This window comes from Physcomitrium patens, chromosome 4 (assembly GCF_059467195.1).
Source record: "Physcomitrium patens ecotype Gransden chromosome 4, ASM5946719v1, whole genome shotgun sequence".
Taxonomy (NCBI): Eukaryota; Viridiplantae; Streptophyta; class Bryopsida; order Funariales; family Funariaceae; genus Physcomitrium; species Physcomitrium patens.
In genome coordinates this window covers 4671924-4695256 of record NC_143413.1, presented here as the reverse complement: position 1 = coordinate 4695256, position 23333 = coordinate 4671924, and the positions used below count along the sequence as shown (strand labels likewise).

The 23333-nt window shown below is 41.7% G+C and overlaps 4 protein-coding genes across 10 annotated transcripts; 2 read left to right on the top strand and 2 right to left on the bottom strand.

Moving 5' to 3' along the window:
• The first annotated feature begins 1122 nt into the window (after positions 1-1122).
• Positions 1123-2978, top strand: LOC112281354 (glycine-rich RNA-binding protein 4, mitochondrial). The gene is made up of 4 exons (XM_024517763.3): positions 1123-1378; positions 1814-1882; positions 2084-2190; positions 2411-2978. Exons 1-4 carry the CDS (start codon positions 1228-1230, stop codon positions 2555-2557), a joined length of 474 nt encoding a protein of 157 aa, XP_024373531.1. The 5' UTR covers positions 1123-1227; the 3' UTR covers positions 2558-2978.
• Positions 2979-4207: 1229 nt separating this feature from the next.
• LOC112281352 (uncharacterized) lies at positions 4208-7980 on the top strand. Of its 4 annotated transcripts, XM_090249556.1 has the most exons (6): positions 4208-4558; positions 4702-4795; positions 5218-5539; positions 5915-6144; positions 6302-6654; positions 7099-7980. In XM_090249556.1, exons 4-6 carry the CDS (start codon positions 5963-5965, stop codon positions 7704-7706), a joined length of 1143 nt encoding a protein of 380 aa, XP_090105682.1. In that variant the 5' UTR covers positions 4208-4558; positions 4702-4795; positions 5218-5539; positions 5915-5962; the 3' UTR covers positions 7707-7980. The 4 variants fall into 4 exon arrangements, with proteins under 4 accessions (XP_090105682.1, XP_024373526.1, XP_090105683.1 ...); XM_024517758.3 differs by having other exon boundaries at positions 4355-4795; XM_090249557.1 differs by lacking the exon at positions 4702-4795 and having other exon boundaries at positions 4470-4639.
• A 3370-nt stretch (positions 7981-11350) lies between these two features.
• LOC112280947 (uncharacterized) lies at positions 11351-15860 on the bottom strand. 2 transcript variants are annotated; one of them, XM_090249554.1, is made up of 4 exons: positions 15677-15860; positions 14935-15486; positions 13351-14661; positions 11351-13184 (listed from the first exon to the last, which is right to left on the bottom strand). In XM_090249554.1, the coding sequence occupies exons 2-4, from the start codon at positions 15162-15164 to the stop codon at positions 11750-11752; spliced, it is 2976 nt and encodes a 991-aa protein (XP_090105680.1). In that variant the 5' UTR covers positions 15165-15486; positions 15677-15860; the 3' UTR covers positions 11351-11749. The 2 variants fall into 2 exon arrangements, with proteins under 2 accessions (XP_090105680.1, XP_024372682.1); XM_024516914.3 differs by having other exon boundaries at positions 14935-15680.
• Positions 15861-17507: 1647 nt separating this feature from the next.
• Positions 17508-22807, bottom strand: LOC112280949 (uncharacterized). 3 transcript variants are annotated; one of them, XM_024516917.3, is made up of 9 exons: positions 22565-22807; positions 20150-21503; positions 19732-19813; positions 19413-19470; positions 19164-19258; positions 18679-18774; positions 18504-18574; positions 18257-18401; positions 17508-18102 (listed from the first exon to the last, which is right to left on the bottom strand). In XM_024516917.3, the coding sequence occupies exons 2-8, from the start codon at positions 21295-21297 to the stop codon at positions 18290-18292; spliced, it is 1662 nt and encodes a 553-aa protein (XP_024372685.1). In that variant the 5' UTR covers positions 21298-21503; positions 22565-22807; the 3' UTR covers positions 17508-18102; positions 18257-18289. The 3 variants fall into 3 exon arrangements, with proteins under 3 accessions (XP_024372685.1, XP_090105681.1, XP_024372686.1); XM_090249555.1 differs by having other exon boundaries at positions 22575-22713; XM_024516918.2 differs by having other exon boundaries at positions 22570-22710.
• Between the last annotated feature and the right edge of the window lie 526 nt (positions 22808-23333).

Below are 23333 nucleotides of genomic sequence, written 5' to 3'. Positions count from 1 at the left end.
GTAGGCAGTTTTGAGGGTTGCATGACAACAATATTATAGAACAACTAGTCCAACATTGGTCCTATATAAAGCTGCCTAATGCATTTTTATAGCTAATCTATATTAATTTAATTTTTTTAAATATATATATCTATATATATATATATATCTATATATATATATATATATAAAAGTTCTTCTATCCACCATCCATTTTTTGAATAGAGGTTTCTTTTGAAAATAATGTAATTTTTTGTAATAATTTCTTTGATACTAGTTTTTTTAACTACATACTTCTCAAAAAAAAAAAAAAATCATTGAAGGTGCTATATACACCTTCTTATTCTAATATTTTACATACATGAATCAAATTGAAGATATTTTTGAAAAAAAAAAAAAAAAAAAAAAAGTTTAGAATTACAAGTAGGAATTGCACCTAACACAAGACTTGTTATGCCTTTTGGGCAACACCCAAAAAAACTTTTCTCTCAACTTTGAATATTATGATCTCCCACATGAAATGACCTTCACACCTAAGATTTGGTAGACTAGTCCTATTATAAGTGGGTAGAAGATCGTATTTATAGTTTAAGGTGTTAAAAATACTAAAAAAATAATAATCCGGGATTCATTTTCTTGAAAAGGATTTTTTTTTGGCAGTATTAGCAGCAAAATAATACAAGGAAATTTAGAGAAAAAATCTACATTTTTTTGCAAAAAATAAATAAAAATACTTTGATAAATTTTTTCATACTTGAATTATGCAAAATTATTTGGAGCACTCTTTTAAGCACTCTTTTATTTGTTACTACTATACTTGCTAAAAGTCATTAGGATGCAGTGATTAATGAAATTATAAAAATTGGATCCCTTTTAGAGAAGCCGTGTAAATTGAAATATGAACGTTCATATATCATTTAACAAAATCATTTAATGACCAACCCTTTTCACACGCGGCACCGTTGGATGATGCAAAGAGTCATCGACGTTGGAGAACCGAAGAACAGAAATCACTGAATGAATGAAAAATCGAGACTAACAGACACGATGAGAAATGAGTGGATGGAAACCTAATTTGTGAGCAGAGTGTTGTGGCCCCAACCGAAGTAGACCTTGAGGCTGCGTTTCAGCCAGTCTCTCTGTCCTCGCACACTGTCTCAGAGTTAGTTTTGATCCAGCTCCCTCAGTCGCCCCTTTTGCCTTCGCAATCAACAGAGCCGCAGTGGAAGAGCAAGCACAGGATCTGGCATGGCTTTCTTCGCTAAATTCGGAGGCCTGTTGCGCCACAATTCGGCCCAGGCTGCGATGATGAAGTCCGGACTCGGAGCTGGTGCGGCTGCGGTACCCGCGATGCTCATGGCGCAGCGCTTCATGTCTAGCTCCAAGTTGTTTATCGGAGGTGTGCTATTGGATTTTCGCTCTTTGAAGTTGATGTTGTAATCATGTACTGGAGCTGGTGGTTAAACCCTAGGGTTTAGGTTGCAGAAATGGTTGAGGCTGTAGGTTTTTGGGGTTAGTAGTGGTGTGCTCTTATTTGTGTTGGTTAGTCCGGACTTGTCTCTCTCGTATTTTGTCTTTGTTCCAGTTGTTTGAAATCGCATCGTGGCAGATTGTGGAGTTAGTAGGACTATCTCAGTCCATGACAGAGTCGGTTCAGTGTGGTTGTGGGGATTTATGTGTCTACATGCCTGATCGGGTGTTTCCTGGTTGGACTGCTCTTTGGGTGAGAGTTGGGTTGGGGATGTGGGGTTTACGGTGATATTCTAGTTGTCGCTCTATGTCTGTAGGGTGTGGGTGAACCGTGTGGTAATGTGTTTGATTCTGATTCATGCAGGTCTTGCCTGGGCAACTGACGAGAACACGTTGAGGGACGCTTTTGGTTCCTTTGGTACCGTGACTGATGGTGTGTTCGTCTTCCCCATTTTTTCGTTTGAGTGCTATAGTTTTTCCAAGTTAGGTGGTTTACATTTAGTAACATTTGCGATCGATTTTACGATATTAGGTACATTATTGGCAGTTAATGTTGGAACCAGTTGCCTATGATCCTGGTCAGGTTAGATGTTGTGACGTGCTGATGATGGCTTTTCTTCTGGTACTTTTGCAGTGAAGATCATCCTTGACAGGGATACTGGGAGGTCTAGGGGTTTCGGATTCGTGAACTTCACATCTCCCCAGGAGGCCGAAGTTGCACTTCAGGAGATGGATGGCCGGGTGTGTTTTTGATTTTGTTAGGATGTTCAAACAGTTTGTCGTTTTACATCTTTTTTTCCCCGCATGGCTGAATTCATTTGGCTCAGCCAACCGAAGCAATGAAGTTGATGTTCGCTTCCCATGTTCGTCCTTTATGAAGGGATGTTGTTCTTGGATGGTCGGGGGCTTTCGGTTGGTTACGTGGTTATGATAACTGAACTGCGTTTGTTGAGCGATGCAGGAATTAGCTGGACGTCAAATTCGGGTTGACTATGCCACTGACAAGTCAGATGGAGCTCCTCGAGGCGGCGGCGGCGGCGGCGGCTGGCGTGGAAACTATGGAGATCGGCAGTCTAGCGGAGGCCGTTTCGATAGCAATAGAGACTAAATGGCGGTGATAGATGGCAAACTCTGATGGTGCAGACTTATTCCTTAGCAGTCAAAGTAGCAAGGGTTTAGTCATTCTGGATTGTATCTTTTGAGTTCCCACATTTTAGGTTTGATAATTATAGCGGGGCATAAAGAAAAAGATTTCTCTGGCCCCTGGCCAGAACGTACACGTTTTTGACCCTGAAAAGATATTTAGTATTTGTGAGGGACATCTTTAGCCAAGTTAGGAAGGATAGATAGGTGTCATGCATGAGGTCGGAGTAATGCCATGTTCACGACATCGTGATAGCTGTCTAAATCTCCGCCCTTGTAGGACTCCGTTTTGGTCCATGTGATGACACCCCATCGCTCGTAGTGACTCTTAGTAGTGTTTCTTACATTTTTTCAAAGAAAATACGTGCTCCTTTATTTAACCTTCACAGCTGAGCTTCCGGAACCTCTGCGATCTTTTACGTGAAAACGCGTGGGTACATGTGTCGCTCAGTTGAGGTTTTCAAGTATGGAGCTGACAATGTTTTTACAAGGAGGACCAGACGAAGATGTCGAAATGATTCATTCAAGTTTCCCTAGATATTCGTCGCTGATGCTTGTTTTTACATCCTGAAAGGTGCTGTATAGTTGGTAGTGCAGTGCCCTTTGTGATGGGATGGATTTGATCCCTCCTTGTCAGCGCTTATGTAACAAGTAGAGTATAGGTGAGTAATTTGCTTGTGGAGGTGTTTGCGAAGATGGGTTTGGTAAATAATCTGGTTGCCAGTGTTAAGCATGAAATTGTTGGTGGGACGGTTCACAATTATGCAATAACAATGGAAATCCAGTTTGAAATTGCTGGCTAACCTTCCAACTTGTATTTGAGTCATGAAAGTTAGATTTTGAGTTTTTTCAAATAGGGTTACAGAAACTGGCTGTTGGACGGTTAGCGTGTGGTTTTCGAAAAGAACTGGCCCAGATCCCCTATTTCTCATTACACAACCAGCCAAGATGTCCTTTTAGCTCACTTATCACAAATTCCTCTGATTCTGCCGAAGTTGGATTCTTGTATAAAATGAAATGATTTCTTCCCACTTGTCCTTCGAAAGTTCCTCAGTTGGTCTGACACCAAATTTAGGTTCTTGCTTATTGACAACCGTTGTTGAAAGTTCTTCCATGAATCATGTTACAAACTGTAAGGCGGTAGTCAGTGCCTAGACGAAGAGACGAGATGAAGTCATCCCCAATGCAAATATCACAACAATTAGAAAATGCGGAAACTACATTTCATTGACAACCTAGGAACTATTTTTTTCACTCGTACATGCGGGTGAAAAAATAACCCCAAGTCATTCTGATTATATAAGAATTTATTTTTATCGAAGCATATCAAAGACCCTCACTCAGCACTTCACACACCTCGTTACGAAAAGCAGCCGATGAGGGTCCATGCACTGGACGGATGACTAATGCGGAAACCTGCGCTAACACACTTATTTCTCACTTCTCCTCGCATTCCACCACAACACTGGCGCGTAGAACCCGATTCTCAATTTCGAACATGCTCAAAAAAATTGAGAGAGGCTATCAGGCGCGATGTAGTAACAAAATCCATCCGAGAAGGGAAGAGGACCTGAAGACAGACAGACAGCCAGAGCAGTAAGAGAGCAAGTGGGGTAAAGTGTGGAAGTGTGCCAGGCCCCGCCCCGCCATTCATCGACAGCACCGCACCCGCGCAGAGGAGGAGGGCACCGGAGCTCGGGCGAGGATGGGTGTCGGGGCCTTGTGGCGTCGTGGCCACCCTTCCCTCCCCATCTGCTTCAGCTCTGGCTGTCTGGACCAACTGCCACCACCCCGCCCCCCCTCTCCTCCACAGTTCTGTTTTCCGCACCTACCACACAAACCTCGTCTCCACGGAAGCGCCTGCCCCTCCGTCGCCCTTTGCGATGCTGCACCCCCCTCTGACTGTACCAACGCTCTTGCAGCAAGCAATGCAGTTTCCCCCTCCCGTCGCCGCTGTCTTGCTACTGTGCGTTTGGTTGCGCTTGTCAGCTCTTTCTAAACTGCATCGTGGTTGCTTGGAATTTTTGCCCGGCAATTTCGAATTTAGGTAGAGTACTCCCGATCAAGTCTTCGCTCATGAACCTCTGAATGATTCTTCTGTATGTCTAGGAGAGTTGCGTGCGACGGAGCTTCTGGAATTCGTGCAGCGATTCTGTACGGACTTGAGAATTGGACTGAACTGCGCAAGCTTGCTAAATGAGTGGTTAGATCTTTTCCCGGAGATTAGGACTTGTTTTTCGTTTTCTTGCTTTCGGAAAATACGAATTTTATTTCAATTCTTTTGACGAGTGTGCAAGACGTTTAGTTGTCATGAAATTTTCGCAGGTTTTGGTTGTAGTGTAGTTATTTACATGGAGTGACCATTTGTTTCCAAGCTCTTGCATTGACGCTCAAGCGAATTTAAGCGTGCGCACTGAGTGTTGTTATTCTGATTGTGATTGAGAGGGGATGGAATTGGTGAGTTTCTGAAGAGTGATTGACATTTGTGAGGTTGTTAGCGCTTAAAAGAATTTCTAAGTGAATTCACATTACATTGAATAGAGGAAGTACAGAGCTGAGCGGAAGTGTCTGTTGCAGGTAAATATAGTTTTCTTGGAATAATCCTGTGTTTGTTGGAGCGGACAGGTCCTCGGCAAATGGGAAAGAAGAAAGGACTTAATGAGGAAGGCAACTCCTCTACAGCTCGTCATAAAATCTTGAAAACTTTCTAATACTCCCATACCAAATCACACTAGTTTTCAAGCCGGATTCCTTCCTCCAGTGCAGGGGCGCTGATGTTTCAGCATGCAGCTCTATCGTTAGCAACAACCTCGAGAATTGTTGCTAATCCTAGGTGTGCTCGGGATGCTGCGCGGCTGAAACCCTTCGGATAGAAGCTTTACGAAATCGCTCAGGGAGGAGAATTAGTACAGGGTCTGACTGATTAAAGTCTTCCACCAAATGCTATGTAAGTGCAAGTAACTCTAGTTACTCCGTTACATCACCTCTTCTGACGGTGGAGCTTACGTTGCCGTGACTTAAGTTTTTGAAGCATTAGACTTTGCTAAGAGAATTTTTTTTTGCAACGGTCAATTTACAATTGTCAAGAGCACTACACTGACCTCGATATTTAGACACCTAAATGGATGCTTAACGGCTATTCATACCAAAGTTTATGATGTGCTGAAGCATAATCTGGCTCCGATAAGGCTTGTGAACAGAGCAGGCGTAGCATAGACCTTTTACTTACACGTAATTCGCCTTCTAGAACTTCAAATTGACGATTGATTATGACTTCAGCTTGTTTCAATACTGTCAATATGGGTGACTTTCTTGTGTTTAGATAGGAGTGGCTGAAGGCAGCATATCATGCTGGCATTTGCGAGTCCCCATGCCTATCTTGCTGCTCGCGTGCTCTCCCTCATCAGCTTGGTCGCCGAGACTCTGCCCACGGCGTTGTAATTTAAAACTCCACGAACTCCTCGTCAGCATGAACGTGAGTAAGGAGCAGCAACAATCTGTTACGGTTGTCGATTTGAGTTGTGACGAGGATGATACCGCCCATGTGCCTGGGTAGGTCAAACCATGCAAACAGATCAGGAATGAATAAAATTTCTGCTTTCTCTGTAGACGCTTTTGTTAACAGTTATTGTAAAAAGTTCGTACAGTTGTTTTCATTATTGTTTACGAGTTGATGTATGGAGAAGTCTACATGTTCGTGGTTTTGTAGGATGTTAGGCGTGAATCTGGAAACGAGTCAGTGCCAGCTTAAGGCCATAAGAAGGCTGCACAAGTCCCTTGACCCAGAACGAGATTATCTGGAGCGGAGTGCATGCCAGACAGCTGCAGGTAGAGCGTTATGGAATCACGTGATCCATGATCCTTTGGCAGAAGTTTTCGCTGGAGACGTGTTTCTAAGAGGACTGCAGGAGAAGGTGCGTCGCGACCAGGACAAGAACGCACGGGAGACTGCTGGTGTAATGATGGCTGTGAGGACACTTTGGTTTGATACCCGCCTTGCAGAAGCACTTTCTCAGTTTGATTCAAGCTCGAGTGAATACCAAGTAGTTTTGTTGGGTGCTGGTAAGCGAATTTAGAGAAATTTTAATTCTTTCTAAATTTTAAGGAATCTGGGTTCGTCTAGTGGTGGAGATTGTCCTGATTACTCAATTAGATTAAAATGCATAGATTGCAGACAGGGGTGTCACATCACAATCTCCAGAAGGCTCTAATGTGTGATCCTTGCCTGGACAATTCTCAAGTCTGGTTATACTTTCCGTTCTTTTCTTAAGTTACATTGACATGCTCAAATATTGCTGTCTTTGAAACATGTCTGTTCAAGGGTGGAAATGGAAGGCCCTCATTATGCTGCTACCCACTTCACTAAATTTGGGTTTTCTGCCCTGTGAAGAGTTACAGCGCCTGTTTCTTCCAGGGGTTTTTGTCTATTCCAGAAGCATGTCCTTGTCACGGCTATTTTTTTATAGACGGTGTTGGCTCTTTTCTAATTGTGATTTACTTGTGTAGGAATGGACGCTCGTGCATACCGACTTCGATCGCTCAAAGACTGTTCCGTGTTTGAAGTAGACTCTGCCAAAGCCTTACACTTCAAAGAGTCCATACTCCAGGCAATGTTGGAAGCAGGAGAGCCCTTACCCATGCTTGAAGCAAAGAGTTTGCACAGAGTGGCCTCTGATATTGCCACAGAAGATTGGTTTGGCAGACTGAAAGCGGCAGGGTTCAAGGTACAATTACCTACAGTCTGGATCTTAGAAGGGTTCTTATATTACCTGCAAGAAGCTCGTGCAAAAGAGACTTTGAAGTGCATTTCCCAAAACTGCGAGAATGAAACGGTGGTGCTGGCTGATTTCATGAACGAGTCTTCCATCCATTTAGCCCATGAGCTGAAGACTCACTTCTATTTTCATAGTGATTGGCCAGAGGAGCTACTGCCTAAGCTTGGCTACTCTCGAGTGAAGGTCTCACAAATTGGTGATCCCGATGCAAACTTCGGGCTCATAAATGACGAGCTCAATCTCTTCCATCAGATGCGTCGCGTCTCTAGGCATGTGAAGGCCGACGTCAATGGCAAACCTTACAGAAGGTTACTCCTTGTTGAAAGCTGGGCTCCTTGAGATCTCTCTCTCTCTCTCTCTGCTTTTGAGTTTATGAAAATTAGTAGACAACAAAATCTCCATGAACCTCTTTTCATAGTTTATGACTTCTCTTTCATGTTTCAATGATGATTGGCAAGCCCCTGGGGATAAGCGGCAAGGTAGGTTCTGTGCAATTACCCTATTAGTCCAGCTTCCACATCTTTAGTTTGCCATTATCTCTTGTAATTTTAAGCGATGCGGTTTCGATACATTACAGGATTCCTGTCTTTTAATATTATTTTTCAATTATGTACTTGAGCACGTTTCGAGTTCGCCTCATCAGCAGTATTTGTTGCTGAGGTTTTCTGTAACCTTAAAAAGAATTACATCTCATTACCTTTTTTCCAGTTGGGGTGATCATTTTTCTCCTACTTGGATTTACTGAAGTGTTTATCAGATATTTGTGACCATTTCAAAAGTTATTGCAATGTGCTTTGTCTACTAAAAGTTGTATTTTGTTCATTCATTAAACATTTTCCACAAAAATAAAACTGTTTCAAAATAAGTTAACTAAAACTTTAAATTCTAGTAGCACCAAGAAATCAATCACAAATGAAGTCTTGGACACATTAAGTGAAATCTATGCATTTGCTATTTTCTCCTTTTTATTATAATGAATGTATTTCAATTCTTTGTAATTATGTGCTTGTGGAAATTATAGTTGCTAGAGGAGTGGATATGACACCCAATTACTCTAAGTGGTCTAGAAAAGATTTTAAAATAAGATTAACAACAAAATTAAAAAACCTTCTTTTCATTTGACATTGGCTACTTAAGCCAAATTTCTTCTCTTAAATTTTTATGTAATTATGCATGATTTTTTAATATAAATACTTACATGTAATTATCTATATATAAAAACCAGAAGCTATTGAAATTTTATCAATACAAAAGTAAGAATATTTAGACAAAAATTCTCATTGACTACAAATTCTTGTCTATTTAGTATTGACATTGTCCTCAAGGTCTAATAGAAGAACATATACTTAATTTGTATTCTTTTATATTTTTTTTATTAACTTAAAACTCTAGACCAAATGAAAATACTGTTGAAGATATTGCAGACTACAAATTTCACTCTAAAAAATGATTGCTAATAAGTAAATAATAATAAGGCATTCTGTCCATCATGACAACTCCTAACAATTTGTAACCATATTTTAATTTGCAGCCTTTCTATCAGTACTAAATCCTTATTGAATTATTAGCTTTAACATAATAGAAAAAATTTACTCAATTGATTAAGTTCTTGTTATAAGTAGTATCTTAGAGATCAAAGAAATACTTATTTTTACTTCAATTTTTTTAATTAACTTTTTAAATAAATTATACTTGATCTAATTTATACCATGTTATTTTCCTCAACTATGGCTTTTAATCTTTCTTAATATTTTCTTTATCTATTCTTAAAAAATAAATTAATACATCTTAACTTAATTTTTTATATATATATATATATATATATATATATAGGAATAAAACGTGGAGTTACTTGTTTTTTACAAATCTAAAATAGGTTGGCATAAATTTCAGCATATTAAATAATAAAAAATCTAAAAAATTAATGACTCATAATATCCATTAATTAAAAATAGAAAAAATAATATATTATCCAAATTCTAAAATATTCTATTTATATTCTTAATATTTTCCTAAAAAAATAAAAATTTACTATTGATACTTTAATAGGATTAGAATTGATTAACATTGAAGGTACTATTTAATTCTTTTTATTTTTATTTATTTATCATTCACAAGAGCTTAAATATGATATTTTTGTATGCATTAAATATATACAAATATTTTGATTTAATTACTTGTAATTTAAAAATACTTACAATATTTATACAAGAATAACATGGATCATATTCTATATTATAAATATATATTGTGATTTAAGGCTAATAAGATTTTAAACAGTTGCTAACATATTTTTTTGGAAAATGTGTTTTTTTGTATGATCATTTAGAGATTTTAATTCCAATTATTGAATAAATTGTAGACTCTAAAAATTTAATATTAATTTATAGAAAATCAAATCCACTAATATTTAAAATAAATTTAGAATATATTTGATTTATGCTATTAATTCTAAATATAGAAAATAAATAGTTATGAATATGTTTAATGTTTTTACATGCTCTCTTTCTTTTACTCTCTCTCTCTCTTCTTTCTTCTTTTTTCTTCAATTTTCCTTCTTCTCTTTTAAATCTAAGCAAAATTATAATAATAAATTATGAGATTTTTATACTTCACAAACCATGCTTATAAGATTATAATAATAAATTATAATAATAAATTAAGATCTAAGTATATACATTTGGTAGATTCTAAAATAATTAAGTTAAAATTATATTATTCTTGGTGGATTGGAGACAATAGTTATTAATATTGACATATATTAGAGTATGTTTTGTATTAGCTCTATCTTGAAATTATAATAACTAAAAACATATGTATATATATATATATATATATATATAGGGAGTTGTTAAAGCCACACCCCTCCTCCTATCTCATGATCCATTTTGTACATGTCCCTTGTCGTGTCCTCTATTTCCAACCACCATCTCTACTTTGTTTCCACTCTTATCCCCAATTCTACATTCAATTTTATTAATTTCTCTATTATATTTTTGCCTTGTTATGAAATATTTAAGACTCCTTGAATACGAAAAAATCTATTTTAGTTTATTATTATTTAAAAAAATTCTAAATAACTAGTGAATGTGTTTTTTTTTTTTTTTTTTTTTTTTTTCTTAATATTATTACATATCTTAGTATTTAAAAATTATTTTTTTTGTAATTTTTTAAAAATATTGATTGAAAAAAAAAGTAAAAAAAAGAAGGTATTTCATTTCAATTCTTTAAATTAAAATACTTTAAGAGCCAAGATATTAAAGTGTATAAAATTTAGTATATTATCATTTAAAATCTTATGTAATATGCTTTTAGAATTTGTTAAATATCTTAGAGTGTTTTAAAGATAATTTAGATTTAAAATATTAATTTTTTTCCTTATATTATATAAATTAAATTAAAATATTAAATATAATTTTCTTAAAATCATATTTTTTTATTTAATTTAAAAGTATAAATAATACTTTCTTAAAACTCTATTTTAAAGAATTTTTTTTATTTATATCATTTTTAGGATAAAAAAATATTTTTCAAAAATAAAAACATAATTTCCTTGTTGAAGACGGGAGTGGGTCAAGACATGGTGGAATTGGAGGTGGGGATGGTAGCTAAGAATGGGAGATAAGGATGGGGGCTAGAAACAAGGTTGGGGACAAGGAACATATACAAAATGGATTATGAGATGGAAAGAGGGATGTGGCTTTAACAACTCCTTGTATATATATGCTAAATAAAATAGAACTTTACATGTTTGTTAGATCAATTAATATTAAAAAGCTAAAAAAATATTGTAGCCATAATTAATATGGTAATTGTGGTTTGACTTGCAATATGAAACATTCTAAAATTTCAAGTTTTGATTTTGATCTGATTGTGTTATTTATATTAGATGTAGAAAGAGATTTTAGAATTTATATAAATCTTCAAATAAATTGGCATGAAATACTCATAAAATATAAACAACATTAACACTCCTACTACTCTAACAAGCAACTAAGTTCCAGCTAATTCAAGCCCTTGATTAGAGTAGCAACAACACTACTTACAGTAGATCTTGCAGTAATCTCTTGCAGTAGAATTTGATTCTATTTGTTCCCATGAAGAAAAAAAGATGAAAATACACACACAAAGTAACACAATGGTCGTTCTGGGGACTACTCTGTCACGAACCATGTCACCAAAACCCCAACAATCCTGACGCTTTTATGCCGCCCGCTGACGGATCAGTCACTACATTGAAAAAACCCATCTCAACGCTGGAATAGAGAGGTGTAAGCTAAGGTTGCCAAAAATTATTCGTTGCTATTTCAGTAACCTGTTTATAGGAGCCTCGTGAATGATGCATGAATTCACTGAAACCATGTCCAAGTTTCTGTTTTTTCTCAGGGAGAGTCTGGGAGAATGGGGATGGGCCGAATGAGCTCCAGAATCTGAACTACTTCCTCCATAGCTGGTCGGTTGGAGGGCACATGAGAGGTGCAAATGAGGGCGAGCTTGATGACGGGGAGTACTTCATCCTCTGGATATGGCAACATGGTGCTGTCAACGCAAGTAAGGGGACGACCCCCCTCCAGCAACGCCCTCACATGGTCACACAGGATCACCACATCGTCTTCCATATACTCAACTGGACGACGCCCCGTCACAAGCTCCAGAAGTAACACGCCAAATCCATAGACATCACATTTCTCAGTGATTCGCAAGCTGGGGCATGAGAACTCCGGTGCCATGTAACCCAGTGCACTCTGGAACTTAGAGCCTAGGATATACCTGTCTAGAGTTGGTAGTAGTCTTGCTAAGCCGTAGTCGGAGATGTGGGCCTCGTTGTTGTGGGAGAGCAGGATGTTGGTCGATTTGAGGTCGTAGTGGATGACCTGAGGTTGGCAGCCGTGGTGGAGGTGGCCCAGGCCAAGGGCAGTACCGAGCGCGATCTTGAACCTGTCATCCCATTGGAGAGGTGGCTCTACATCTCGTCTCTCGTGCAAGCGGCGGTAAAGGTTGCCGTTTGGGACGTAATCGTAAAGGAGGAGTTGCAGCTGGGGGGTCCAGTAGTAGCCTTGAAGTGTGACCAGGTTTCGATGGCTGATTTTCCCCAAAGGATTGACCTCCCGCTCGAACTCCTCCTGCGTTTTGACGAGGCTTGCGACAAGTAGTTTCTTCACTGCCACGGTGTTGCCTTTAGGGAGAACAGCTCGGTAGACTGTACCGAAGCCACCGCGTCCAATTTCGTCTTGCTTGTTTGTAAGCCCTTGCACGCTCCCTACTGGCCAGTTTTGGTTGGTTATTTTCTGTGGTCCCTTGTAAAACACCAGGCTTCCCTCAGAAAAATGCTTGTTGCTGGGTGACTGGGACACACTTTCCATCCCTCTCCTGGCGTTACGACGCGCTCTGGTCTGAGACCGGATGTTGAGTACGGTGACGAGAATCACCCCCACGGCGATGACGGCTGCTGCGGAGATAGCGATTATAGCAGAGATGCTGAGCACGATTTCTCTCTTCACTTGAACGAGGGCTGTGCTGTTTGGATTCAACACGATGGGCTTCGGAGCGCCCGGAGAACATGCCACACCGATCAAAGTGCCACACAAGCCTGAGTTTCCTAAGACCTCACTTGGATTCGAAAATGCTCCGCTGGTGGGTATGGGACCAGTGAGGTGGTTGAAGGATATATTCACCTTCTGCAAAGACTTCATCTTCTCGAAGCCTTGGGGAATGGTACCCGTCAAGTTGTTGGATGACAAGTCCAGAAATGCAAGGCTGGTGAGATTGGTCAGAGACTCTGGAATAGGGCCACTTAGTTTGTTCTCAGCCAAATTCCTGCAAGAATCAACACACTAGTTAGTACTTCAACTAACTCACTCTTCACCGTGATGTAAACTTTAAATGACAAGTATAATCAGCAAGGTCATTACATTCAGTATTCTAAAAAAAACTAAAAAAAAGTAATCCAATGAAACAGGTGCTTAAATTGAGAAAAATTTACAAGTTAGCCAGGGCTAAGCAGCTGCCAATCTGAGTTGGAATCTCTCCACCAAGTCTGTTGTGGTGCAAATCCAGCACAGTAAGACGAGTGACGGTGCCCAAGCTAGGCGGAATATTCCCATCCAGTACGTTGTTGCTAAGATCTAGCAACGTCAGGGACGGTAAGTTTCCAAGCTCTGCTGGTATAGCGGAGGAGAAACCATTTCCTGAGAAGTTCACAGCTACCAGATTAGAGCACTGTCCAAGCTGAGGCAAAAGCGGACCTTCCAACTTGTTCTGAGAAATGTCCAGAAACTGAAGGAAAGGACATGCCCCAGGTCCAACAGACGGAAAATTTCCTGTGAGTGAGTTGCCTGCAAAATCGAGAAACTGCACATTGAGGACTAGCAGCTCCGGTGGTATGGAACCTATGAGATTGTTGTTGCTTAGATCCAAGCTTTGAAGGCGGGTACAGGTGCCGATTTCCACTGGAATGTTACCCAACAGAAGATTTCCAGACAAGTCCAGCACTTGCAGTACCTGCAATTGTCCAAGCGATTTCGGCACTGCGCCTGTGAACCTGTTATTGGCAAAGTCTAGCACCTGGAGCCTATTTAAGGATCCCAGCCAAGTTGGGAAATCACCGGAAATCATGTTGTTACGACCATTGAATAGGGCCAACGAAGTCAAGCTCTGAAGATCAGGTGGCAAAACCCCAGATAAGCTGTTCTGGCTCACATCCATGGCCAATATACTTACGCAATTGCTCAACTGTCCAGGAATACTTCCAGTCAGCTTGTTGTCCATCAGACTTAAACTTGTGAGGCTTTTCAGTGCTCCAAGTTCAGCAGGTATGGTCCCGGTCAGCAAATTATGAGAGAAGTCGATATTTACTAAACTCTTTAACTGTCCAAATCCACCCGGAATTTCTCCTGAAAATAAATTATGCGACAAGCTCAGATCTGTGAGCTGGGTGCATGAGATGATGGACGGAGGAATAGGGCCATTGAGAAGATTTCCACCCAGGTAAAGAGACACAAGGCTCTGACAAGTGGTGAAGAACTTCTCTGCCATGGGTCCTGTCAAGGCATTGCTGGAAAGGTCGAGGACCATGAGGCTGCTGTTGTTAGTGAGCAGTGGAGTAATCACTCCATTTAGCTGGTTGTTGCTCACGTTTAGCTTGCGCAGCATAGGTAGCCCTGCGACTTCTGTGTCAATGCTTCCAGTAAAGTTGTTTGACGACAGGTTTAAAATCTGAAGCTCATCCAGCTTCGCTAAGCCTCGCCCAATCTGACCAGCAAGGAATAACCCGACAAGATTTAACTCGGATACCCTGTTCATCAAAAACCAAAAAGAATTAGCTCTATCACTTTCATTGCATTCACAAAACCCCAAGCAGGCTACAAGAAACTAAGAAAACTCGAATACATTCTTATTTTGGAGCTTCTCGAGCTATTTCTTCAAGAGGATAAAGGTCATTTGAGAAGGTGTTGCAATGTCGAGCACAATCACTACCAAGTGCGTAGCTTGCATTATCTTATGAAGGAACATTCTGTTGAAAAACTATGGCGAACGGCAACACGCGAGGCGTACAGCAACAGCTAACCTGCCCGTAAGACGATCGCAGACAATCCCGACCCAAGCACACGGGCTGGCATCATCCTGCCGCCAGGAATGCAACGCCCCGGTTGGATCACTCAGCCCAGCTTTGAACGCCATAAGCCCCAGTACATCATCACTCATTGGCACCATTGTTCCACCACACCATCCCAGCATCATCGCAGCAGCCAGCAGCAGCAGCCGTCGCCGCCGCCATTGCAATTCCTCCAACTGCATTGTGCTTAGACTCTCATAATCCAAAGTCTCCACCCTAGCGTACCCTTATCCCAAGCTGCTTTTGCCCATTACTAAACATCTTCATCTCCTTCTTAATCCAGGGCCTCTACCGGCATAGCCGAAATGCACTTCATGTAACTTCTGGCTATACATATGCTCAAATTTTCCAAACGTCGGAGGTAAGGTCACGTCTCTGTAACCAACACCATCAATCAACATTACCGCAGGCTTTCTGGCTCAACCGTGTCACCCCTGTCGATCGCACTCGCCCATGACGTTTCTACTGCACCCAATCCATCGCCATCCTTCCCCTGTCGACAACCTGCAACAAACCAAATCACATTCTCTCACCATAACTTCGCACTCAGCTCTTGTGAAGGACAGGCTGAGCTCCTGAAATGGGCGAGCCGTGCTGCCAACCCATTAACCCAGCTGCCATCATTCCATTGTTCTTACCTTGTCTCCACAAATCCCCATCCTGACATGATCAAACAAAACTCTGGTGCGGTTACCTGTGACAGATTCCATCATCAAACTCATCAAAGTTTGCATTAATATGCCACCTCCAGTGAGTGAGATTGGAGAATGGATTCATGGCCTCAGTGAATGTGCTCTCCTTGAGTGCAGATCAACGTATACCCTTATCATGACGGCGGCTGTGAGGCAACTGAACAAACGGCACCACGAAACCTTACGACGCCGAGGTTCAGCTGCAATACAAGATGCTTGGCAGTCTTGTAGTAGCTTGAGGCCACTAGTAGAGTCGGTGTATTAGTAAAAGTATGAGTATATTCTTTCAGCCTCCTTTCACTCAGTTTCAAATTACATCCAAACAGTGGAAAAAAACCTGAGTGTAACACTTAATATCTACGAATTGCTCACATTGTATAGCTCATATACACATATATGTGTATTTATATGTATATACACGCGAACTCGTAATCATCAAAATGAGATAATGCCTTGACTTAAACAGGTCTTTAAATAGTATCCCTGCTTGACTACAGCAGCTGTACATGACATATCTTATTGGTAAGGAATATTTAATTTATAAACTTTACAAAAGGTACGTTCTCGTCAACATAAAAAAATTACTAAGTCACCGTGGCCATCGCTAGTTTCTCATAGATGCCGATCTACAAACGAGGAATTTGATCAACACCTTCATTGTCACTAGGTACGTTCTATGTTGGCCTCCTCAGGACCACAGCTGAAAACCCTAGGTCATGCTTTGCTGTGCTAAGGTACTTCAAAGTCCTTTTCCATCTCCTTGGCATGTTAATGCAATTCAATACTCTATCTTTCATGGTCGAAGAGTTGAGAGCCAGGATTCGCTAGATGTTCAAGACTTCACTATTGTCAGTGGCAGACAAAGAAATACCTGCTCTGCCTGCAAACGGCTTGGAAGCAGCCAAACCAAGACAAAATAGACGCATTTTTCACAATGCAGCAAACCCATGTTCGCAATTGATCTGCGCCGATGAACTGACACAATTACAAAGGTATGTTATGTATACAGATTGAAAGATATAACTCAGCGTCTGCCTCTGAACACGATCTAAGAACATGAGAAAGAATTAACGATGGTGACACACATTGATGATTGTTCAATCAAGATATGGTCAGCGGAAGCGAAGTCCTCTTCGTGAATATTGCTAATACAGGCCATCGCAACAAGCAGGACCAACAAAAAAATTGCAATTTTTTCAATTTTCAGTTACCCTGAACAAATGGAAGGAATTCGGAATAGAATCCACAATATATTAAAAAAGCAGCAATTGAGGAGAACCTACAATTCCATTTTGCAACCAATCATAACTAAATCCTAGTGTGTACCCGCACTCATGTAAACAAACCCTAAAACAACAAAAGATCAATTAAACATGCACCACAAAAAAAGAGATCATCATCTCACAAACCGATACTGGTAAGCCTCTCACGACACGTTAAGTGAAATACCATAATCCACTGACGAAATTCCATGGATCAGGCAAAGAGTTCAACCACAATCCTGGAGTATGGATGCCGGAGGTTACAAAGCCATGCCTCGAAACGGACAAATATGAGCAAGCTTTTTTCTTCGCAGTTCTCTCAGAAGAAACCACCGAAATGCTCCTAGTAAATATATCTTGCCTCACACTTACCATGATTGCATTACAAGGTTGTTGCGATTAGTAGAGACAGAAAACATTAACGATCGGGTCCTTCAAACTGCACTCACATTATTGTGCAGGGTTCGCCGTTCATTTCCACTCATCCATTACCACCCTAAATGATCTGGTACGTCAGCCATAAAGAGCCCTCCGAAAAGACCGTGAGCAATCAAACTAGGTATGCGGTCTCTACAAGCAAACAATTTCTGTGCCACAAGCACGAATCGTTTGAGGGGTTACCTCCTGACTTTAGTATCTTACAATGGCTCTTGAGCCTCTTGCCAACAGCGGAGCTCAACACCCACCTTGCAGTGCTAGCTCTTCCGCTGAAATTGACATTCTGTCGAACGGTTTCCATTCCATAAATTGCTTTGCCTAAATACTTCACTGGATGTGCCTGCCTGCCTACACAACAGCTCCAGGATCTAATGTTGAATCCTATTACCGGCCACATCCAGATCCATGATGAGGCACTACGTTCTAAATTCTCCAACTTCCCTTGCAGACTGTCAAACTACATGCTCGAATATCAGCAGTTGCATTTAGAGAATTGGGTCTGCGGCCGGGGACGTCAAGACTTTGAATAAGCTGCACCAGTGGAGAAAAACCACAGAGGTAACGTAACGATGCCACTTTCTCGGCCCAGCGAGAATCAACTTTGTAGCAGAACTTAAGAAAGGATGTCCATGGCTAGAACTTCAGATTCTAGTCCCACATCTCCTAAATTAGCACAGAGCACTGAAGTTCACATTTTGGAAATGTAGCGTCAATTCCTTCCCATGATCCTGCAACATCGTCCTGCCCGTTTCAGTAGACAGAAAATCATCAACTACTACTTACTAGTTAAGAACCACTAACCTCGCGCACATCTATAAAAACAGCACGACAAAAAGTTTCCACGTCTCATCATAGAAAGTGATTCTGACGCTTTTCACTCACCCATATATGCTTCTCTCAATGCACCATCTTCGACTAGGTGGGCCCGTATCCACCAGCATTTGGAGGTGTCTGACCTCTCATTTTTTGGAGAGACCTGTACTGAAGGCGGACGCTCTCACCACTGTCCAATGTTCGAACCAAGTACCTTCACACAAGAACAAATGACTGAGACTCCACCTCAGACGAGAACGAAACCTGGCAACTATGGCGAATCAAATAGCAAACAAACAAGAGAGTTGAGCCGAACCAGCCGTTGAGACACTGGGTTGTGATAACAGCCTCTCGACCAACGAACCGTTCTGGTGTTCGTTTATTTCCCTGCAACCATGGGAACCGTCGCTTGAGATAAAAAAAAGACTAATGACTAGAAGCCAAATAAACAACTAGAAACACTTGTCATTGCAACCTCGGTTTGTTGATACCTTAATCATCACTCGGTCACTCACAACAAACGGGAATTGTACTCCCTTTACTTTTGTAGCATCTGCAACAATCTGTTCCGGCAGACTTATATTCTCCTGCAAAATACACAAATGTTGATCCTAATACAAGTATCCAGGAGCCAGGATGTCCTATGCGTCTGGGTTCGGGTCAAACCTTAGCAACTCAACTGGTTGCAACATTCCAAGCATAATTCTAAACATCGGGCAGACACGATTGCCAACCAACAAAGACTGCAGTCATGCCGCATTCAAGCTCCACATAGAATCAACCCCTCAAATTGAAATCTTCCACTCAAAACTGCCTCAATTCCACATTCTTGTTACTGAGCAACAAGAAATCCCCCAGAGGAAACTTACTCTCTAAAACTCCAGATGCATTGCAGCCTTCAGACCACCTCGGGTAACGAAAAAAAACAGCAGCACTATCAGATGATGTTGAACCAAAAAATGGAGCACTTAAATACCTGAATTATCTCCCTTCTCCTCTTGGCAGATCGTAGGCATATATTACCATTCATTTCTTCCTCGCGTTTGAATGCTTGCACAACCACGCGTAATGCTATTCCCCGCCAAATGCAAAAATATTTCTCAATGCACTGACATACTCCGGGTCCAACAACATCACGGAGCAGGCTCTTCAAGACATCAGAGAACTAAACTGAAAACTGGTTTTCAAATGCCGCGACCAAGGGGCGCGACATGCCAAACCATACCGTAATTTGGAGCCATAGCTTCTGTTCGCACCGAAGCTCCGCATATGATGCACACGCTCTGCCATGTGAACCAGAATGTCATGCATGGAATATGAACATGAGGGCAACCACAGTTTTAACTAAAACGACATTTATCTATACAGGTCCAAATCTCTTTCTCGAACAGAGCTGGTGACTGAAGCTAGAGGAACCATCCACATATCATTCTGACATGCCCGCTCATAATCGATACCACCTTCTCCACAACCACACACCACAATCGACACAACTTAGAGACTCGACTATTTCCAGCACTATGTAAGAAAAGATTGGAGCTTACGGTTTCCATGACTCTTCTTCGTCCAGCATTTCCTACCGAGTGGCCGCATGATATAATCATGGCATCATCCATGAGTGCACCCCTGAAATAAACCAAAACACCATCAGCATTGCTTCTGCGGTTTCAAACATTCGTCATCAATGCTGGAAATCTTGAAAGCCCACAGTCCAAAATAAAAAAAATAATAATAAAATAAAAAATAAAAAATAAAAAACACTCTGCAATAGCAGCCAAGGCGAGCTCATGAACGTGACCACCAATCGAAAGACATCGGACCATCATTGACAACACTTCTTTCACAATGAATGACAACAACCAGGCAACTCCAGGTTGCACCACAGAAATGTTGTCGCGTGGAAAAACACATCCCGGCAGGGCGAAAGACAACAGAGCAAGATAATAGGTTGATGTATCTCACGTGAGAGGGTCCGAAAGGATGCGCCGCAACGATTCCTCCGCGTTTGCCTGTGGATCACTATTCCGACCTGACACAGAATCTGCTCTCTTCAGCCCATTATTCGGGGGTACTTTTGTATTCAAAAGCGTGGTGTAATAGTTGTCGCTGTCAGATGTTTGAAGTTGTTCGTGGAGTGGCCCTGAGGAAGTTCTGGATGCTTCTTGCAAGGGTGTCACCACCAGAGTTTCCCGAAACTCCACTCGTGTAACGTCACGCGAAAGCCCCCCATCTCCAGTCAGAGTATAGGAAGCGCCTGACGCGTATCCGATGTCTCCCATTCCGCCTCTGTTCTGAGTGGGCGTCACATCAGAGTGACCTCCAGCTCCGATTTGAAGAGCTGAGTTGGAGGGCGACGAGAATGAGCTCAGGAAAGGCATTGTTGCCGATGTCGAATGAAACATTCCGAAAGGCGAGTTGCTCGCTCCCGTCATCCCAATGGGAGCTTTCAACATGTTTCTTTGAAATCCTCCATCCACTCTCAGCGGCTCCCGTCGCATGTAGCCCAAGTGGTCCAAGCCTGCCGTTGGGATCATTGGCAAGTTTAACCCCATGCCAATACTACTCATCCCTCCACCCTGCTCAGGCAATTCTTGTCCTTCCTTGTCATCGTCGGCATCGTCAACTTCGTTCTCAACCATGTCACCTTCATCATCGTCATCATCCTCATCATCGTCTTCCTCGTCATCCTCTTCGTCAGTGCCTTCACTCTGCGATCCCTCACTCACGCTCATGTCTCCTCTTATACCCGCTATCTCTTCGTAGTTAGCCTCTACCCCGGCACGATCTTCTAGGCCCCATCCCCGGTCGCGGCCCAGTTGGGACCTGTAGGCGCTTCGCTGTTCCGCTTCGGCACCTTCTCCACCTCTCTGCTGCTGCTCGCGCTGTTCCATGTGAGGATATCGGTCTCTGTAATTTATGTCCAAACTTGTGGCTGATGCACTGTTCGAGATGAGCTTCATTGAGTCTCTTGAAGATTGCGAGAAGGACCTCTTGAAAGGCCCTTGAGCATAGGTTCCTCCAAAGGAATTTCCACTTTGCTGTGGAACTACCCAACCCCTTGCTTCGGAATTCAGCCCTATGTCCACTTTGTGAGACTGCCCTCCAACCATATTTAGGGTTCCAGTACCATTCACTCCATCGTCACAGAATGTCTTCTTTCGCACAGGGAATCATCCACCGAAGCGTTGCTTCGACCTGCACTGCCCTCAGCTTGTCGTGATTGCCAACAAGCCCGTGGAGAACGACGGCAGCTTTGCAGGGACCTTACGTGCTTATGCAGCAGTGCGTTTCTGCCGAAAAATTACGTACCTGCATCCTGCAACCACGAAGAAAATACAAGTCAATGACAGAGACGGAGAGACTACCGAGTTGGAGAGATTTCCAAAACTCGACTTCTTCATGCGCGGACCTGATTCATGCCTGCAATTCTTATGGCAAAACAGCACATATTCAGAGCAAATTGACTAAATTCGAGTAATCTCCATACAGTCAGCTTGTAACAACAGGGATTGCAATCAATAGATGACCTAAAACGAATTCTCGATAACCAAAAATGAGCCAAGCACAGCACCATGACCAAGACTTCGGTGCATTAGACCAAGCACAAAACAACACAGCGTCTGCTTCTTCCTCTGCTGCACAATCTTACTTTGTAACACACATAAATTCTCCCCACACAAAAAGAAGAAACACAACAAGCTTTATCACATGACGCTTTCTCTGACTTGTGCTCGCCACAACACTCAAGCACCCTCCGCACAAGAGTAAACTAACACTGACGGGCTTGTGACCAACGACGATGTCACGTAATGACCCCGCAACCTCGTGACGTGATGCGCCGAGGAGCCAGACAAAGTGGCAGACAACTCCAAGAATCTGTGGCCATGTGAAAGAGTTGAGGTTCCGGAGCGTTGTCATGCAAATTCTAGAATCAAACTGACTACCATGACTTCCCCCGTTGCTCCTGAGCTCCACATATAAACTAAGATACATGGGCGTTGTCAAGGCTACAGCCGAAATGACATGACGGCCTCTGGGCTGACAGGGAAGCGGGAGTGGACATGAGAATTTTGATGCAAGGGAAAATGTCATTTGTGACATGTTTTGCCACGCACATAACGCCGTGCAAACATTTTCGAGCATCCCGCTTCCATGGCAGGAAACCCAAAAAAGATCTGCGTGCGCAACAAGGGAGCTCGGCGCTGCACAAGCACACCGCGGTCCTGTGGCTCCGGCTAACATGAGGGCACATTCTCAGAAACAGCGGCGAGGAAGGAAACACAGATACCAGCAAAAAAAATACACAAACACAAACATACACACACACACAAATTCCAAGCAGGAACCGCTGACGAAATTTGAGGGCAGCGATCAAACCCCACTTAACCATCTCGTGACCACCACCATCGCCATCGCCCTGGCACTTGAAACCCTTTGAATGGATAAGAAGACATTTTGATCGAAATGAGGAACTGCAGTATTGAGGAGTCGTTTCGCGAGGCACAACTTCTTATATAGGTATCTGAAGAATGATTGTAAATCGGAAGTGGTAATGAATTACGATTGTTTTGGATCGCATCAGAGCGAATCTAACTCTCCGTTGGGAGTTGAAGACGACGAACCAAGACAACGAACCCGCGTGCTTGTAGAGGATTGGTTATATACATGTTACTAAAGGAAGGAAAATCTTAGAATACCTGATTATGCCCATACGTAACTGCTCTAGGTAAATCTACACTTTCAAACTAGACAGCTCAACACTCCACGTTAAACAATAAACTACTCACCAAAATAAAAAAGACTGCCTGACCTGTACGAGGCACTAAAAGTAGTCTGCAAAACTACCAAATGTTTCATCCACGTACAGAAGCTGGCAAAATCTGAACAAATCGAATAAACACGTGTTCTGCATTGATAAGATTTTCGATTGTTGTTTCGTAACCGTAACTGGACACTAATTTCTGGTACCAAGGAAAAATATTGCTACTACCCAAATCAAACAATATGTGATCGTTCCTGACTCCAATATTCGGTCCGACAGTGGTGATAACATGGATAAATGGGTTTTGAGTGCTGCCCTCAAATTTCGTCAGCGGTTCCTGCTTGGAATTTGTGTGTGTGTGTATGTTTGTGTTTGTGTATTTTT

Coding starts and splice junctions, on each gene's coding strand:
- LOC112281354 (XM_024517763.3), top strand. CDS start 1,228: ATGGCTTTCTTCGCTAAATTCGGAGGCCTGTTGCGCCACAATTCGGCC. Junction 1,883..2,083: donor CTTTGGTACCGTGACTGATG/GTGTGTTCGTCT, acceptor GTACTTTTGCAG/TGAAGATCATCCTTGACAGG. Junction 2,191..2,410: donor TTCAGGAGATGGATGGCCGG/GTGTGTTTTTGA, acceptor TGAGCGATGCAG/GAATTAGCTGGACGTCAAAT.
- LOC112281352 (XM_090249556.1), top strand. CDS start 5,963: ATGCCTATCTTGCTGCTCGCGTGCTCTCCCTCATCAGCTTGGTCGCCG. Junction 6,145..6,301: donor GATACCGCCCATGTGCCTGG/GTAGGTCAAACC, acceptor GTGGTTTTGTAG/GATGTTAGGCGTGAATCTGG. Junction 6,655..7,098: donor AGTAGTTTTGTTGGGTGCTG/GTAAGCGAATTT, acceptor TTACTTGTGTAG/GAATGGACGCTCGTGCATAC.
- LOC112280949 (XM_024516917.3), bottom strand. CDS start 21,297: ATGGTTGGAGGGCAGTCTCACAAAGTGGACATAGGGCTGAATTCCGAA. Junction 19,814..20,149: donor ATCCTTTCGGACCCTCTCAC/GTGAGATACATC, acceptor GGTTTATTTCAG/GGGTGCACTCATGGATGATG. Junction 18,775..19,163: donor GGAGAAGGGAGATAATTCAG/GTATTTAAGTGC, acceptor TGTATTTTGCAG/GAGAATATAAGTCTGCCGGA.
- LOC112280947 (XM_090249554.1), bottom strand. CDS start 15,164: ATGCAGTTGGAGGAATTGCAATGGCGGCGGCGACGGCTGCTGCTGCTG. Junction 14,662..14,934: donor TGCGATCGTCTTACGGGCAG/GTTAGCTGTTGC, acceptor TTTGATGAACAG/GGTATCCGAGTTAAATCTTG. Junction 13,185..13,350: donor TGCTTAGCCCTGGCTAACTT/GTAAATTTTTCT, acceptor TGATTCTTGCAG/GAATTTGGCTGAGAACAAAC.